We start from the raw sequence: 18,464 nt of genomic DNA, 5'->3' as shown, positions 1-18,464 counted from the left end.
ACAATTGAAATTCTTCCAAATGATCTGTTAACATATCCACTTAAAGACAAACTTGTAGGGTAAGTGTTCCGCAAAACTTTATTTAACATTATATAAAGGTTCCTGTACAAACATCCAGGGACCGGAAGCTCCTCATTGCAAACCTGGAGAACTTCCATTTCCTAAAAAATAAGTTATTTTAAATTCCTGAAACCAATAAATATCAATTTCTTAGAAGTCCCATATAAAATATATTCATTTTTTGTTTCGGTTCTGCAATTGTTTCATTCTACTTATTTAGCAAACTCCTAACAGGAGCTTTGAATGGTGACATGTGGGGGGGGCTCATTGTTCACACTACTACAACAGGCAGAACCAGGGGGGGGGCGCTCAGACGGCAGGGGAGTGGAGGTCACCTTCCACAGCTCCTGAAAAGGCAAGAGGAAAACATGTCACGCTTTTTTAATTAATTTTATTTTACTTTTGCTAGTTCATGTACAACAAGTAGATTGTTTCCCTTAAACATTAAAGAAAACATGTTTTGTTCAAAATGTTACAAACCTACCCAAAATATATTCCAAATGTATATTTCTGTATAGGGATCTGTATAGGGATTGTTGAGCTGCTGTCCTGAGCAGCGGCCAGAAGATCCGGATCAGATGCAGAGAGGAATTTCTCTGAGAACTCTTCTTATCCCATGCTTTATCAATTCAATGCCAACAGCATGACAATAGTGACATACCGTATCAACCTGATACTGAAGAGATAAGAAGAGTTCTCAGAGGAATTCCTCGCTGCATCTGATCCGGATCTTTGAGCCGCTGCTCAGGACAGCAGCCCAATAATCCCTAAGAGCTACCATCAGTAGCTCTCTGAACAAGGGGGGAGCATGCTGAGGCAGGAAGTGCTGTGGAGCCATGCAGGAGCACCCCTGCTTGTAAAAAGGGAAGAGACTACACTGTGTGCACAATTATTAAATGAGTATTTTGACCATTGTATCATATTAATACTTATTTCCAACTTCAAGCTGTATGAACCTGAATGTGTGTTGGATTTAAACAGATCAGGGGATGTGTATCTGTGTAATGAGGGAGGGTGTGGCCTAAGGAGAACAACACCCTATATCAAGGTGTGCGTAATTATTAGGCAGCTTCTTTCCCTCAGGCTTAATGGGCCAAGAAGAGATTTAACAGACTCTGAAAAGTCCAACCCTGTAAAAAGTCTTTTAGAGGGATGCAGCACCCTTGAAATTGCTAAGATATTGGGTCGTGATCACAGAACCTTCAAAGGTTTTGTTGTAAATAGTCAACAGGGTGGCAAGAAACGTGTTGAGAGAAAAAGACGCAGATGAAGTGCCAAAGATCTGAGAACAATCAAACGTGAAGCTACCAGGGAGCCATTATCCTCCAGTGCTGTCATATTCCCAACCTGCAGGGCCCAGAAGGACAAGGTGTTCAGAGCTCGGAGACAGGGCCAAGGTAAGGGAGGCTGACACCGGACCACCACTGAGCAAGACACACGAGGGGGAAGTCTGTGGCTGTTATTGAAGAGGAGGGTGGTTAAACTGGTACCTGGGGCCTCATTTATAAAGCTTTGCGTAGGATTCACCTGGGAAGGTGGCGTACGTAGGACAAAGCGAATAAATACGCACAAGAATATTCCGATTTATAAAACACTGCACACGCAAGTCCTACGCCGGTTTCCCTTTATGAATCACAATCAACTCGAAATGCGGCGCCGCTTTTGCAGACTTCACCATATTTGCTCAAAGAAACACCCCGTGTGAATATTCAGTTAGACTGACTGCCTGATGACGATCGCAGGAAATGCCGACAGAACAGCTAAAAATGTCACACCGAGTTAGATTTTGGTTCTTGTTGGGGAGGTGCAGACAAGTTCAAAATATATTATTTGGTGGACGCATTTTGAAGTTAACAAAGAGCTGCAGCATGTGGAGCACTCTGTGAACGCTGCTGCCTCAGAAAGTCGGATCGTTACAAAATAAATAAATATGCAGTCCAAAAAGTTAATGACACTATTCACACAGCCTCACACAGGCAGAGTGTGTGTGCCTCAGGCCGGGGACAGGGACGCACCCCCTGGATAAGAAGCTGTCAGAAATTATCGGGGAAATTAGATTAGATTAGATTACTTTATTGTCATTACATAATGCAAGCAGAGAGTAACGAAATTAAGAGAGTCTAACCAGAGTGCAAACAGTCAGTTATTTAGACATCTATATCAGCAGTCTGTACAAAATAAAATAGGCGTTTGTCCATTTTTGCAAATGAATTCTTCATATATGATCCATGAGAGGTAATATTTAGATGTATGCTATTATTTCACGTTTCTCTCCATTCTTCCTTCGGCCAACGGTGTGGCAGTTTCTCATCTCTCCCGTTTCTGTGCGTATGCATGGGTCAGTGTGTGGTGGAGGACAGCACATTTCCCGTCAAGTTTGTTTTTTATAAATCACAAAGATTGCTTAGAAATTGGCGTACGCCATGTTTATAAAGGAGGCCCCAGGTCTTTTTCTTTATTATGTCAGAAATGTGTACATTTTGGGTTGTTTATTATTCTCACTTTAACAGGTGAGATGGGAATTTTATCTTAAATCTTCAGGTTTATTAATACTTTGGAAGGACCGAGAGCTCTGTAGTTGTTCAATAATTAAAATAATCCTCAAAAATATAGCTCGCCCAGTAACTGTGTGCACAGTGTAGTGTATCTTGCTCGTCCGATTAGACACACTTGCTTTTTGTAGCACCAACACCTCTCAGAAGCTCCTCTGGAATGTAATGTGTGTGTGAGTGCCCCTCACCAGCTGCTCTATGCGTTCATACAGGAAGAACTGGGAGAAGTCTGCAGGGAGCCGCTCCACTGTGAAGCTGCAGCGCCCGTCCTGCAGGGCTTGCAGTTGGGACAGGCAGCGGCTGAAGTGCTTGTAGGCATCACAGGAAACGTCCATGTTTCTCAGGGTGAAGTTCATCCTTGTGAGACATCCAAACAAAACAGAGTTACTGCTTGAGCTTTCAACTTGGACCCTGGTTTCCCTCTGGCTTTTCTAGATATCCTGTTACGATAGGAGTGTAATACAGTGCGGGGAGTAGAGTTATGCTTGGACCTGCAGGGGTTTTATCATAACCACACACTGTAAGTTATTTCTGATTAGAGAAAGGTCAAACTTATGCTCTATAAAATGTGGTTGGAAACCTACAGGACATACAAAAGCTCTCTGGACTCAGACAGAGCCCTCCGGTACAGCGGCCCACACTGCCTCCTTCCGGTCTGATCTGCAGATTAAGCTGTATTTGTGTTGTTTCTTCTTTATGACAAAAGTAAGTATCAGGTAAATGAAATGACTCCAGAAATCCCCAGGCAGCTGTAGAGAACTCAGTCAGTACTGATGTTCCAAAGCCCGCTCACCTCCTCTCTATGGAAATGAAGATGGAGCAGCTGTGAGAGAAGCTGCTGCAGAGCCGGTACAGAGTCCGGAACAGACCGTCTGTCAGGTCATCATCATAGATAACTGAAGAAAGAAAAACAATTATTAATAATCATTTATTTAATTATCAGTTAAATAATAATGTTTTGAAATGACATTTTAGAGTTTATCAAATTCGGCAAAAGAAAACGCTCTTTCAGCATGCATCACTACTATCCTCCTCATAGCACACAGCAGCCTGAGAATCAGGAACAGATGCTCTACTGTCACACCTCACTTTTTGCTATTACCCACTAAGCATTTACACTTCACTAGTAAAGGGACTCGGACAATTGTGTGTTGGAAGACCACTTCAGAAAATATAAGTGCTTCTTAACTGGTGCATTGGCATGGTTATGTTTCATTAGAGGAAGCATTGGTCAGTGGGTGGTTCTTCCTATGGTCACTGCAATCAATAACCCACCATCAGCAGCGATGATGATCTCAGTGTTGCTGTACAGGTCTTCTACTTCCTCCTCTGTCCAGCTGAACTCCACGTCAGCATCTGCAGACATTCCACAGAGGATAGAGAGACATGGTCAGAGAGAAGGTGTCTATTAACAATAAGGTGTAAAGGTTGGTAGACTCTACTTGGTTCAATGTGCCAGGTACATATTACACACAGTCTGCTGCTGAACCGTCAGACCGGACTCCAGGTACCAGATGTTGTGAAAAAGACACACAACTCTTTAGTTGGATACATTCATTTTTGGTTGATAGTAAATATAAACACTTTCACAGCCTGAACTGTGGACTGTAAGATCATTTGGTTCCCATGTTTACGTCAATCATCATTTCTCAGTTATTAATGATGGCCTTCCTTCTTCACACTCTGCCGGTGCACACACTCTGCCGGTGCAGTCTTCCAACAGCTGGTGGTGCTAGCTAACTCGGTGAATGGTTAGCTCCTTTTTCAAATCTAGCTTTTGCTAGCTTATTCAAATTTAAACAACTCAAGCTTTATGCTTAGATTACTAAATATTTACTACATCTTTTGTGCGTGTGTGTGTGTGTGTGTGTGTGTGTGTTACCTGTACAAAGGTCATACTGAAGCCAGTCCAGCTGTCTCACTCTCGCATCCCCACCTGATTGTCAGAGGAGTCATAATATGTTTGTGTTCTGACACAATTCTCTTTCATAAAAGGGAAAACGATATATTTATCGAATGAATAATAAAACAAAGCAATTACTCAAGTATCATAATGCAAATACAAGCATTAATAAATAAATACATTCACCTTAAGTTAAATCAGTTGTGTAAGGCTTTAATGTGGGAGCAGGTTTAGGGTCACAGGGGCAGTTACCTGCAGCCTCCGTCAGGTGTCTGTTTAATGTTACATTTTTCTTGCACATGCTTAGAAGGTCCTCTCCCACATCTGTAAAACAACATGTGTTATTTCAGCCATCAAACAGTAATATGTTTACATACAGGTTCTTTCTTTTACAGCTAAACCTCAAAATAGCTTCGCTCGTGGTACAGTATTTATCCCTCTGCCTGCTACGCTCACTGTCCATGGCACAGAGCAAAGTCTTATATTATTTCCCTAAGCCCCTCTTTTACATCCAATCAGTGCCTTTGTTTTCGTTCTTTAAACATATCCAAAAATAGATTTTTGGCATAATTGGATCACTTTGAGAAAGGCTGATTGGTATATTGTGATGGCCACAGCCACACAGGGTAAAACAATTACATTGCACCCTCACCATCAGTAGATTCAGTTCAGTTCAGCTGCAGTAAAACACGCCAATTAACAACACACATTTGATTTAAATGACTCTTATTAACTATTTATCTGATTGTAAATCGGACATTACTTAGTTTATTTTCAAACATTTTAGCACAGTTCACATAAGTATTTGTTTGTATTATTTACTTTCTTTGTCTTGGAGTTACCATGTTCGTTGGAGGAGGCTACTTCTTGGTTCAGCAAAAGGCATGGCTGAGCACTGAGGACTCATAAATACTGCAAGCAGCCAATTGAGACGGATGGAGACAAACCACCGGCTTCCATGTCGAAGGGGGATTTGGGTTTTGTCAGTGTCCTTTGTGTATGCTGCTAATCTTAATTACCCCTTGGTTTCTACTTGGTTTGGCTGAGCCACTATACATGTTCCTTGGTCTGTCTTTGTAGCAGGTCAGTTTGTTGAGTTAACCCCTGTTAAGGAGATGTTAAGTTTATTTCAGGTATTTTCTGTTGACCTCTTTATTAGAGAATTTTGGTTTATAATGTTTTCTTTGGATTTTTGGGTAAATAAAAACCCCAGTTTCTTTAACCAACTCCTGTGTCCTGTTGCCTTACTGCTTGGCCCCCGCGCTATATACACTACAGCCATTAATTAAACATATGAATAATAACGATAATGAGTCACAGTGGAGTGTCTTGTATAAATAGGATCTGCTCACAGTGAAAACACAAGGAGTGAAGATCTGTTTACATCGGTTTTAGGGTTGAGCTTTTTATAAAGATTCTGCTGATGAAATATACCTGTGCAGAAGGTCGTTTTGCAGATGGTTGCCACGACGATGCTGGTGAGGCCTGTTCCCGCTCCCAGCTCCAGGACTGTGGCTCCTCTGAACAGGTCAGCACTGGAGAGGATAAAGTCTGCCAGGAAGAAGGCCCCCCGCCACACCTGGTGAAGCAGAACACAAACACTGCTTTAAACCCGTGTGTGTGATACCCCCCTCCCCCCACCCACCTGCATTACGTTTGTAATCAGAAACACTGGGGATTTAATGAACACCTCACTGATATAGTGAAAGCATGGAGCTCTGATTTGTCATGCTGACTGTGGTGATTACCATTTTTCAATCTGTTAACACTACCAGCTACTTCTATATTTATACATGGTCATTTTTCTTCAAAACAGTACTGCTACTTAGTTTTCTTTGACCATGGTGTACTTATCTGTTATTTTTACTTACTGTGTTTTTCTTATTAATAACGTGTGCCTACTTGCTGCTGTTGCAATACCGTTGTAATTGAGTGAGAAGTGAAGATCTTTGGAGTTTTAAAGACCACAGCATATACCCTTTCCAACACAGCTGTGGTACAGGTAATCAAATGAATACTGAAGCACCAAAAACTGAAAAGATAACCCTTTTACTACGATGGGGGGGATTGCTTTCATTTTACTCACCTGTTTGCCTACATCCTCCAGGGTTGTGGCCATGGTGTGTTCTGTAAACAATGGGATTCATATGTTAAACACTACTTATTTATTATATATAGTGCACTATTAAACCTTTGAATTCTAGGAGAGACAGAAACCGTGTAAATCAAAGAGGAGACGGCGAAGAGTTAATAAACGTGTATTTTTCTTAATGTTTCCCTGGGTTATTTGTCATTTAATAACTCTCCTCACTGCTATAGGATGAGGAAACCTCACACAGAGTAAGTGCCTCTGTCGTCAGTACAGGATCTGGTTACTGGACACGGAGCAGGTCAAATTTCTACTCCCCCTTATAATAACACCAGTCACTGCCAACAGGAGCTTGTTGTGGCAGACGCAGGCAGTACTATTTTTAATCATGTTATGATGAATTACTAAATAATGCTAATTGTTCAGCTGTAAATACAAATATTAACAGCTGGTTTAAACCTACTAACACTACAATTTCTGTGGATCAGGCCAAGCTAACAGTCTGAGTGTGTTAGTTAGTAAGTTATAAAGGCCTCCAGCCCACAACATATATTTCAAACAGTTCCCAGAGAGGAGGGACGAGGAGAGAGGCTTTTCCTGAGTTCACATCCTTTTCATTTATGTTGTTTCACATTGCATATAAGCTGTCCTCATGTTTTCACTGAATTGCTCATGAATTAAAATCCAAATTCACAATGAGCAGTGTAGGAGCCAAACATGCTTTTTAGCCTTATTTGTGTTACTATTATTTGTTTGCATCACTTGTATTTGTTGAGCACTTCCTGTTATGACACATGGGTGTGGTTTGTGTATTTAGGTCACCTGCTGCATGCTGGGGCTAAATGAGGGTGAGCTGTTGAGTGTTTTTGGTCCAGCTAAAGTTATCTTTGATATATATATATATTAAACATGATCAAACAAACACTACTGTACAATATTAACAGAACGCCTCACAGCACGAAACCTGGCTTAGCCTCTTGGCGAGCCAAATATAAATGGGAATTTGGCCGCAATTAGCAGGTTCATGGTTATGTGACGTCGGTGGGGGGTTATGCCCGGACTTCAGAACCACAGAGAGGAGCTCACCAATCTTAAGAATGTCGTGGAAGGCCTGATCCTCTTCATCCTCTGACTGTTCCTCTTCTGGCTCCCGCTCAGGGTCGGCCTGCTGCAGGATGATGGGACACACCAGGTCTCGGCCGCTTCCCTCCGTAAAGTTCCTTCTCGGCCTGGGGGGCTCAGAGGAAGTATGAAATGAAACAATGGAATAAAAATATTTCAGCCAGACATGTTTACTGAGTATAACTTCTCGGAAAATACGCCAAAGTTATTCTCAGACACATTTCTAAGAATATAAAAATAACGACATATAGTTGAACATGGGTTCAACTGTGAAGAGACTCCCTCTCTAACATATTCTAGATTCCAGTCCATGGTAGAACAGCATATCTCATCATAGACCAAAAGCCTATACCACTGCACCCCCTTCCAACACACACCTCTCCCCATCAGGAAGCCCAGGTGTAATTCTCCTCGGCACAGAGCACGGCCAATACTGGCGCTAAGACTGTGGTGCGTGGCTGAGTTATGAAATGCATTTAATATTTAAAATATGACTGCTTTCACAGAGTTGAGTAAAGAACTTCTGATGATTTACACAGCCCCCGCCCACAGAGCAGCAGGTGTGTACACACCGGTGTGTGATGTGCAGGTCTCCATCCTCATCCAGGAAAGGTTCCTCATCGCCTTCCCCCCCCTCCTCTCCATCTTGACTTTGTATGTCTTTTCTGACTTTTTTGTCCTCTTCCTTTCGTTTATGGCCCCCCCCCGCCTCTGGAACACCTTTGTCTGGGTCATCGCCGTCAGGTCTTTCCCCAACTGACAGGATCTTGAATTTAGAAATGAAGACTGGATGAATGAACAAAACAAAGTTAAAATGAGATCCAATTGCAGCTTCAACACTGAAAGCCAGATATGAATTATGAGATGCAGCAGGAAGTCCTCACACTTGGAGGAGTTTCCCTTTTTTAATACAATTACAAAAAATGTATGTTCAAAAAAGCTGTAGCAATCAATTAGCTTTTCATTAAGTTCATTAAATAGTAATATTCAAAACTGTTCATGATATGACAAAATGATCATTTGAAATTATGGATAGGATATAGCAAATGACATGGGGAATTGGCTTTAGTAACCAAACGTATTTTCATATGTTGGATCTGATGCCTGACTGAACCCGTCTCTACATAACACTTCTCATTTGTCCACACAGAACACAGAACAGGCTGCAGAACCAGAGAGCAGGTCTTACGTACCGGGCTGGCCTACAGAGTTGAGGCGGGTCATGAGGTGGCGGGCATTGGGCAGCAGCATGTGCATGTCTGACAGAACGGTGTCATGGTGGAAGGTGATCCGGTCCATGGCCCAGAACAGACGAGCAGAGCCGGGATCTGCTGTCAGTATCTGGAAGTTTGGAAACACAATCACTTCAATTCATACAACCCAAATCACTAATGCAATTTAGAACCGGCGCCGCAGCTGGAGTTAGCTTCATATTGCCCGTCAGAATGAAGGATTGCTTCAAAGGGATACACGTCTAACCTGCAGGGACCCAACAGTCACTCAGAGGTAGCAGCAGTTTCGGTGAATGGGCCTAAACCACATTTTTAAGTAACATTTGTGTTTCCCTGAGCATGGGGTGTGGAATGCTGTGGGCCCACACAGACAGAGCCAGGGGGGCTCTCATTACCCTGACTCTAACATGGTCTGCTTTAAATAGAGCGGCTGATCTCTGACACCAGCAGACAGGTGGTGGCTGTCACTTTGTAATTGAATCCATTTTATTTTATTTCAATCCAAAACACATTTTGAACTTGGAAAAGCACAGGCTGGAAGTCAAATTAATTCATAAAACAAAGAAAAGCAAGCTCTGAATATTCACGAGGAAAGCAGAAAGACTGTGGGTAAAGTAAGGCTTCAGCAGACCCTTTAGAGAACCACTGATCTGAAGTCAGCTGGGCTAGTAAACAGCCTCATCACCTCTGGAGAGTGAAAGAGAGCTAGTTGAACTCAATGTGCATGTTGCTCAGATCAAAATACAAGACTTTTCGTTGCTAACTCTAAGAAGTGAATTTGTGTCTGTTTTGAGGGCTGCTAAACTAACTTCTCGAGTTCTGGTTTGAACTTGATTTATTTCAAACGTGACAGTCACAGTCAGCCTGAGCAGGCTTACACACCAAAGGAGAAATCTACCTCCTGGAACCAAAGGCTGCACAGTCTGAAAGACTCCCCAGCAAAACACATAACAAGTCAGCAACTGAAGCAATAAATAAAATGGATTATCAGGTCTCTGTAAACAAAATTGCACTTCAATAAATATTAAACATTAGGCTCAACGTAGAGTGGCACATTCCTTAACAGGCAAAACTGCCAATCCAGTTCGGACCTTTGTAAACAAACAGACGACTAAATGCCCCAGTGATTGTGGACTGTTGGGAAGACTGAGACTCTGTAGCTTCAGTTGTAGTTTTTTTTCCCAGCTAGGAAAACTGCATCGAATGATTTTGCTTTAGGTGCAGATGCATGTTGGTTGTATTGGGGCTTTTAGTTGCTACTGTTTTACAACAAATCCGAGTTACCGGCTCGTTCAGGTTAAGTGGTTCACCACGGTCATTCGGTTTGAATCCGAAGTGCTCCCACACTGCAAATTTGAAACCAATTCCATCTTTGTTTTTATTCCTCCAAATCTCAACTAGTGTTTTCTCTGGCTTGCTACTCCTCACGGGGCTGCCATGCTTCACTCCGTGGTATGCACAAGGGGCAGAGACAGAGTGAGTGATAAGACGGTTCACGTGAGAGACACGGCGAAAACAAACAAGTATGCAAATGGAACTTATCGAGGCCAGCAAAATTATCGAGCCCATATTAATTTATCGTTGATTTATTGATTATCACGACAGGCCTACCTATATGACCGTGGGAACATTACCTCCTTTTTTGCAAACATTTCACAACAGGAACAGATCTGAAGAAAAACTCTTGAAACATTGCATTTTCTTTATGGATGGTTTATTATTTCATCATCATCACCAGTAAATGCAGGAAACCTGGTGTTACATTAAGTATCATTAGATTAATTTCAAGAGCCTTTTCATTGATTTTTAGGCCTACTGTTACTTCATCATCATCACCAGCGACACACACATTAAACACACAATGATTTCAACACAGCTGATACCGCTCTGAGAATACAGCAGAACTAAGATGGACGGGAACATTCACCAGAACACAAATGCAATAAATGACTAATGAGTACATTCTCTAAAGTACTGTACGCAAGTACACATTTGAAGTACATGCAGTATTTTCACTTCATGGTGCTTTATATATTTATTCAGCCACAGTTTGGTGGAAGAGTATTGCACTTTTTACTCCACTACTTTCATGTAAAGCTTTGGTTATTAGCTACTACAGGTTATTAATAATACAAAATATAAATCAGCTAATAAATTATGAAATACTATTATAGGTTAAGCTACCCAACAGTGTATAATGTAGTTCAAATAAACACCGCATTCACCTAGTGCAACATAGAGTCTGTTAATACGTATGCATTATTGGTTTTAACGCAACAATTTAATGTGTATTCCTCTGAAATGGGCCAGTCAGGACTAAAGCGTACTTTTCATTTTATTACTATTGGTATATTTTTATGTTTTAATTTTACCAGAGTTTATTTCCAGCACTTTCCATCCATGTCTTATTTACATTACATGTCACTGTTAGACGCTTCTATCCAAAGCAACTTACATACTCAATACTGTGGGCAATCCCCTCAGGAGCAGTTTGGGGTGAAGGGTCTTGCCCAGGGACCCAGTGACATGCTGACTGCAGAGGGGGCGTGTTGGAGATAGGTCAGGGATGCCAAAGCACAGCTTATACCATGTTTTTTTGCTTTCAAATGATTGAAACAGCTGTTTTAAGAAGACTGGACTTTGAGTTGGACGTTGCCTTAGACCCTTAAAGAGAACATTACTGGCCCGCCGTGGCGCAACTGGCTGGGGCACCTGCACCGTATGCCGGCGACCCGGGTTCGATTCCTGACCCATGGTCCTTTCCGGATCCCACCCCGGCTCTCTCTCCCACTTTCCTGTCACTCTCCACTGTCCTATCTGATTAAAGGCAAAAAGCCCCCAAAAAATATTTGAAAAAAGAGAACATTACTCAAGTTATATTTTGTGTTTTGTTGGAGGTGTTTGAAGGTTTTTGTTGAACTACAAAATGCATTTCCTGCTAAAAATGTTGCTTAACTCAGCTGAAAATGCAGAAAAAGCTGAATGATTGAATATTTGAATGGTTTACAGAAATTAAGCAAAGTTTGTTGCTGAACTTAGCAAAAGAAGAGTAAAATCAAAATATAATAAAAAATATGGAGGTGAAATGTAAAACTGACAGACTAGTAAAGCTTAATATATATATATATATATATATATAAAAAGGTAAACAAAACAATTCCTAAAGTCATTAAACAGTTAAATAACCACAGTGGCTCCTGAATCTTCTTAGTGGTTACTAGGCTTCAAATCTAAGCTGATTGTTACAGTGGCTACAGCTTTACAGACCACTCCTGTTTCTCAAGACTGGGCTTTCATTGGCAGATATCACTTATGCTTTAATGTACAGGTGGAGGTGGCCTTTCGTATTATGAAACACGTTTGTTGGTAAGGTTTGCATTCAAGACTATGACTTTATGCACACAATGGAAGATGGTTTTGAAGCGATATAAGGCATCTAAAGATTACTGGCATGACCCATGTTCAGCTTTGTTGTCCTAGTTTTAGTTGTGTATACTACATGTTTATTGTATGAACACTTAAATTAAGTTCTTTGTATATGTACACATACCTCCCAAAATAGCTAATTCTGATACGGTTTTATCCTAATATAAAAACAGCTGCACAATTCAAAATACTTAAAAAATGATTAACAAATAACCGTATCCTTGGCTGCACAGCAGATCTGATGAACATGGAGGATCATTTACGTTGGGATTAACTTCGCTAAACACACGGTAACGGTGAAGCTCCATTTATACTGCGACACTGCTGCAGCTAACAGACAGTCTGTATACGGGTGTGAAGCTAACACTGCTGCAGCTAACAGACAGTCTGTATACGGTTGTGAAGCTAACACTGCTGCAGCTAACATATAGTCTGTATACGGTTGTGAAGCTAACACTGCTGCAGCTAACATATAGTCTGTATACGGTTGTGAAGCTAACACTGCTGCAGCTAACATATAGTCTGTATACGGTTGTGAAGCTAACACAGCTGATAGCAAACACACAACACAGCTTACCTCTCCGATAACAAGTGCAGAACACACACCTGTTCTCTTTACAGGTCCATGCACACACCCCCTCTGTCATTGGTCTGAAGGATTGAAGCGCTCTGAATATAGTCCACCCTCGTAAATTGTCCGGGCTGGAACAATATATATATATATATTTTCACGGGTGTGTGAGAGCGTTTCATGGGAAAAATAAATTGTTCCTGCAGCAGTGTCAGGCATAACAGCTACATGAATTAAAAATGTGTAGCGGCAAGTAGGCCTATGAATAGTAAGCATAAACATTTAAAATGTAAAGTTCTAATTGACACGGGGAGCAGGTATACGAATTCACAATAGATAAGACATTGGATTGCATATACATCATAATTTTGATAATAGCTGTTGTGCAGTGCAAATCATTCTGGGTTATGGAAGAGGAGACACTACAAGCCGTGGAGCAGAGAGTCTCTGCAGCCAGATCCACAGCCATTTGTTGTACAGTTATTGCAGTGGGCAGGAATGTTGTCCTGTACCTGTCCTTGTGACAGCTGAGCTGGAGCAGTCTGTTGGAGAAAGAGCTCCACTGTATGTCCAGCTGCAGGTGGAGAGGGTGGGGTTATCCATGATGGACAACAGTTGGGTCAGTGTCTTCCTCTGTCCTCTCCACCACAGCCTCAAAAGTGTCCAGTTTGACACCGATGACAGAGCCAGCTTTCTGTGTCACCGGCCCTGATGCTGCCTAGTTATTTACGTCTACATTTATTGATATCCTGAATTTTGAATTCATAATCTAATAATCCAGGATATGATCATTGAGGGTTTTGTTTTTTTTAACACTGACAAGGCTTATTTTTTTCAGGAGGAGTTAAAATTACTTGTTACAATAGTCATTTAAACCAGACGCTAAAAAAGTGTCAGTCTGAAGAAAAATTACGAAGAATAAAAAAAACATATATAGATCAACAAAGTGGTATGTCTTCCGTTTTGTTGTTATCACTTATTTCAAATGGATGAAAAACAAACAGTATCGAAATGAGGAGTGATTCCTTTGAGTTTAATCTGTTATGTTACTCTGCTGTTAAACTTAAGATCTGATACTTAAGATAAAATAAGATAAGATGTACCTTTATTAATCCCCAATGAGTGAGCAGAGGGATTTTATATTCCATCCTAAATGAGACAGGAAGCCAGTGGAGCGAGTGAAAACGGGTGTGATGTGATCATACGTCGTCCCCCTCATCAGGATCCTAGCTGCACTGCTCTGTATGTATTGGAGCTTCTGAAGGCTCCCGCTAGGAGGCCCCATGACGAGAGGGTTGCAGTAATCGAGCCTTGAGGAGACAAAGGCATGGACCAGTTGTTCAGCATCTGACAGGGAGAGAGTGGGACCGAGTTTTGCAATGTTCCTGAGGTGGTAGAAGGAGGTTTTGCACAGATGCATGATGTGGGTGTCAAAGGTCAGATGACGGTTTTCCAAATCACGCTTTATGTCATTTTATGTAGGTCTAATAACGCTGATGTATGTTCAAGAGTTAGTTGTCCTGATTATTATCCTTTCATTCTTTTTCTTTAGCAATACCACCGTTAGAAAATACTCCACTAAAGTTATAGTCTCTGCATTCAAAGCGGTTTTATCGTAGGGTCTCTACAGCCCTCTCTGTGGTTACATTAAAATGATTTAAGGTGTAATTGTTTCTGTTAATCCATATGGTATGTTCTTCTTATTCATTCCCTGGTCTAACTCCAAAGGTGCACACCCTAGACCAGCCTTTCTTAAACTTCTTTGTCCTGGGGCCCAGTCATGTCAGACTTTGGGGTTAGGAGGCCCAAAACCCTGGCCCCGCCCACCCTAAGGCCACGCCCACAACTACGCCCCTTTGTGTAGATAGATAGATATTATTATAATAATTATTATTATTATTATAAATACTATAATAACTATTATTATCATTATTAGTATTGTTAATATTATGTCTAGTATTTGTTTCATTCTGCCCTGTCTCTACCCGACACAGAATGTACGATTAAAGCATATTCCAGTTTGCTTAAACTGTTTATTTAAATCTGTCACTGGTTCACAACCTAGTATAACAAACTCTGTCCAGCTACCGTTCATAGGTGTCACACTCTAACAAGTCCGTGTTGAAACAAACACTACATAACAATACTATTGTTACATCCTTTTTCTTTTCCTTTTGTAGTGTGATATATTATTCAACAGTCTTACTTCACTAACACCACCTAACTGTAAACCTAAACCATGTCACTTTATTTGTAACTTCTGCTAACAATAAACACATTACCAAATAAAAATGTGTTCCCTATCAATGTTGAAAATAAATCTTCTCCCTGTGACATCTCAAAACAATATTGTACTTTGATCAGTTTCATAGCTTCACTTGTCTCCCTGCCAAGCAGTGGCAGTTTGCAGTCCTCATTCACTACCACAAACTCCAGCCGGTATAGTTTCTGGTTTCTCGGGTTCCTCACCTTCACCTTGCATTTTCCAAGTGGATGCAGCTTGGTTTTGTTGTACATAATCAGCACTTTCTTTGTGCGTTCCATCTGAGTGTCTGGATTCAATAGATTTATGGGGATTACATTACAGGTAGCTCCACAATCTATTTGAAACTTCACAAGCTCTTTGCCTACCAGCATCCCTGCAAAAAGCTGGCTGTTCTTGGCTTCGTCATCTCTGGTCATATTGCCCGTCTTTGTCAGTATCTCTGTAGTATTGACACTCATGACGTCCTCATAATCATCACTGTCCTCTTCAGTCACATAGTGTACCTGTTTTCCTCTTTTCCATTTCTCTGTAGTGGATTTGCACCTGACTGCAAAGTGATTTTCTTTACCACATTTTTTGCAGCGCTTTCCAAAGGCTGGACATTTGGCCTTGTTCCTTTCATGTGTCTTCCCACAGAACATGCATGACACAGTGTCCATGTTTTTATCTTGCCTTGCTGTCTGTTTCACTATGTGTACTTCTTCCACTGTGCTTCCTTCAATGGTTTTGCTATTTTCACGTGACAACTCTGTAGCTCTGCACAACTGTATACACTTGTCCAATGTCAGCTTTCCCTTTCTGAGTAATCTCTCTCTCAGTCCTGAGTTGTTGTTGCCACATACTATTCTATCACGTATAAGTGAGTCCTTTATGTCTCCAAAGTTACATGTGCTGGCTAACACTCTGAGATCAGTTACATACGTATCAATGTTTTCATCCCGTCCTTGATTTCTCATGAAAAAACGATACCTTTCTACTGTCTCATTTACCTTAGGGTTGCAATGTTCATCAAATTTTCCAATCAGTTCACTGAGTTTCCTCCTGGGAGAAGTCACATCGCTCATCAAAGTTTCACAAAGTTCCCTACCGGTCTCTCCGATCAGGTAGTAGAACAGTTTCACTCTTACATCCTCTGCCGCCTCAGGCATGGAAAGATCCATGTATAGTGTAAACTCCTCCTTCCATGATTTCCAAGCCTTCGCTATGTTGCCGGTGTCCAAACACAATGTCGGTGGAGGTTTCAAACCTTCCATTTTTCACTGCCGACTGACTGAAGCGTCCTCTTCAACTCCCGCGATTTTCTTGTTAGCCGGTCCGCTAACGTTAGCTAGTTAGCTGCACCGTAGAAGTCCGTTTTTCTGCTCCGTCCTCTTTAAGTTTCCGCTGCCACCATGTTTCATTCTGCCCTGTCTCTACCCGACACAGAATGTACGATTAAAGCATATTCCAGTTTGCTTACACTGTTTATTTAAATCTGTCACTGGTTCACAACCTAGTATAACAAACTCTGTCCAGCTACCGTTCATAGGTGTCACACTCTAACAAGTCCGTGTTGAAACAAACACTACATAACAATACAGTTACAGTATTCACATTATTATGATTATTATTATCATCATTAGTAGTAGTAGTACTACTATTTGTTTTAGAATCTAATAATTAGAGGTCTATGTGCCCATAGATATATATATAACAACAATTATCTAAAAAGAACCCTACAAAAGTGCTTTGGCTGAACATAACTGCCAAAAATAACAATGCTAAATAACCTGAACTGATTTACATGAACATTCCCAACAAACATCAGAGAATGATTTTATTTTGGCTGAACAAACTGAGCCTTTGTTATGTCAAGGAACAAAACTAATCAATTTCTGTGTTCACAATTCATTTTTGTTTTTATTGCTCTTTCTATGTTCATAATTCTTTGTATGCCATACTTTAAAACAATTCTTGTCTTGAGTTATGTGCAAGTAGACCTGGCATTGAGGGGCATCACATTTTGTAACAACCTTGAGTGCTTGTTTGCTGGTGTCATAGCAGCCTCTACAATTTCTCTTTGTATCAGAGACAGAAGGAATGTGATCAGAGACAAATTCCCCAGGGTTTTGTACAGAAGCATAAACTGGGGGCTCTCCATACTCCTCAAGGCCAGCCAGCTGCCGGACAAGCTCCTCTCTGAATTCGGTCACAGAATACTTTTGTGGTCGCTTGAGCGCAGCTACATCAGGGTTTGCAGCCCGGTGAATCTGGAACAATATGAAGCTGTTTACGACAGCAATATCCATCATATGAAAGAAGAGAGTCTTCCACCATCGCATGCACTTTCTCAAGGCTGTGCTCTGCCCAATAAGCTGGTCAGACCGGTCAACCCCATTCATGAAAAAATTGTAGTCATGTATAGCCTTGGGTTGTTTCACTCTAATACAATGCCACCTGTGTGCGAATTTTTCTCTCCTTTGCACATGCAGGAACTCATTTGCTGAGTGGATAGATGACAGAAGGGTCACAGGCCTATTGTCCTTCCACTGCAATGCCAAACAACAGTTATCGCGGACCCACCTCATAGCTCCCCTATCTTTCCCTTTCACCCACTGCTTCCCTTTCTTTACTGAGTCAGGGAAACCTTTTCTGTTTTCAGCTGCAGTCCCACAAGAAGGCATCTGGAGCTGAAACAAGTCCTTTACTAGTTTTGGGGATGTGTAAAAGTTGTCAAAGTACACATGATACCCCTGGTGTGCAAGAGAGCTACAGAGTCTCATCACTACATCATACCCCAAACCATTTTCACTAGGTGCAGCATTAACATTTCGGCCAGTGTAAACGTCAAAGTCATAAGTATAACCATTCAAACTGTCAGCTAACACCCAGAGCTTAATTCCCCACTTTGTGGGTTTGTTCTTTATATACTGGCGAATACCAGACCTATGTTTAGATTTCACCATTCTTTCATCCACAGCAACATGCTGGAATGGTTGGTAAAGTGCTTTACACGTCACCTTGAAAGTCTCTAACAGGCCAGTGATTTTACGTAGTTTATCACGCTCATCTTCAGCACCATGATCTACAACATGGAGCATTGCCATCAATGCTTTGAACCGGTCTCTTGACATTATGCTGCGTGCCCACAGGCCATGGTACAGGGTTTTGGCGCTCCAGTATCTGTAAAAAGAACTAACTGGGACAAGGCCACAAAACATTACAAGGGCCATCAGTCGTGCCAATTCATCTGGACTGGTTTCT

At 41.4% G+C, this 18,464-nt stretch overlaps 1 protein-coding gene across 4 annotated transcripts; it reads right to left on the bottom strand.

Moving 5' to 3' along the window:
* Positions 1-52: 52 nt before the first annotated feature.
* Positions 53-16,746, bottom strand: mettl22 (methyltransferase 22, Kin17 lysine). 4 transcript variants are annotated; one of them, XM_063904753.1, is made up of 13 exons: positions 16,211-16,746; positions 14,059-14,302; positions 8,920-9,067; positions 8,299-8,512; positions 7,691-7,833; positions 6,602-6,642; positions 5,950-6,094; positions 4,768-4,839; positions 4,495-4,548; positions 3,888-3,968; positions 3,406-3,508; positions 2,801-2,969; positions 53-407 (listed from the first exon to the last, which is right to left on the bottom strand). In XM_063904753.1, the coding sequence occupies exons 2-13, from the start codon at positions 14,101-14,103 to the stop codon at positions 288-290; spliced, it is 1,335 nt and encodes a 444-aa protein (XP_063760823.1). In that variant the 5' UTR covers positions 14,104-14,302; positions 16,211-16,746; the 3' UTR covers positions 53-287. The 4 variants fall into 4 exon arrangements, with proteins under 4 accessions (XP_063760823.1, XP_063760822.1, XP_063760825.1 ...); XM_063904752.1 differs by lacking the exon at positions 14,059-14,302; XM_063904755.1 differs by lacking the exons at positions 14,059-14,302; positions 16,211-16,746 and adding an exon at positions 12,991-14,015.
* Between the last annotated feature and the right edge of the window lie 1,718 nt (positions 16,747-18,464).

The sequence above is a fragment of the Eleginops maclovinus genome, chromosome 16 (assembly GCF_036324505.1).
Source record: "Eleginops maclovinus isolate JMC-PN-2008 ecotype Puerto Natales chromosome 16, JC_Emac_rtc_rv5, whole genome shotgun sequence".
NCBI classification, from domain to species: domain Eukaryota; kingdom Metazoa; phylum Chordata; class Actinopteri; order Perciformes; family Eleginopidae; genus Eleginops; species Eleginops maclovinus.
This window is presented reverse-complemented; position numbering and strand designations above follow the sequence as displayed.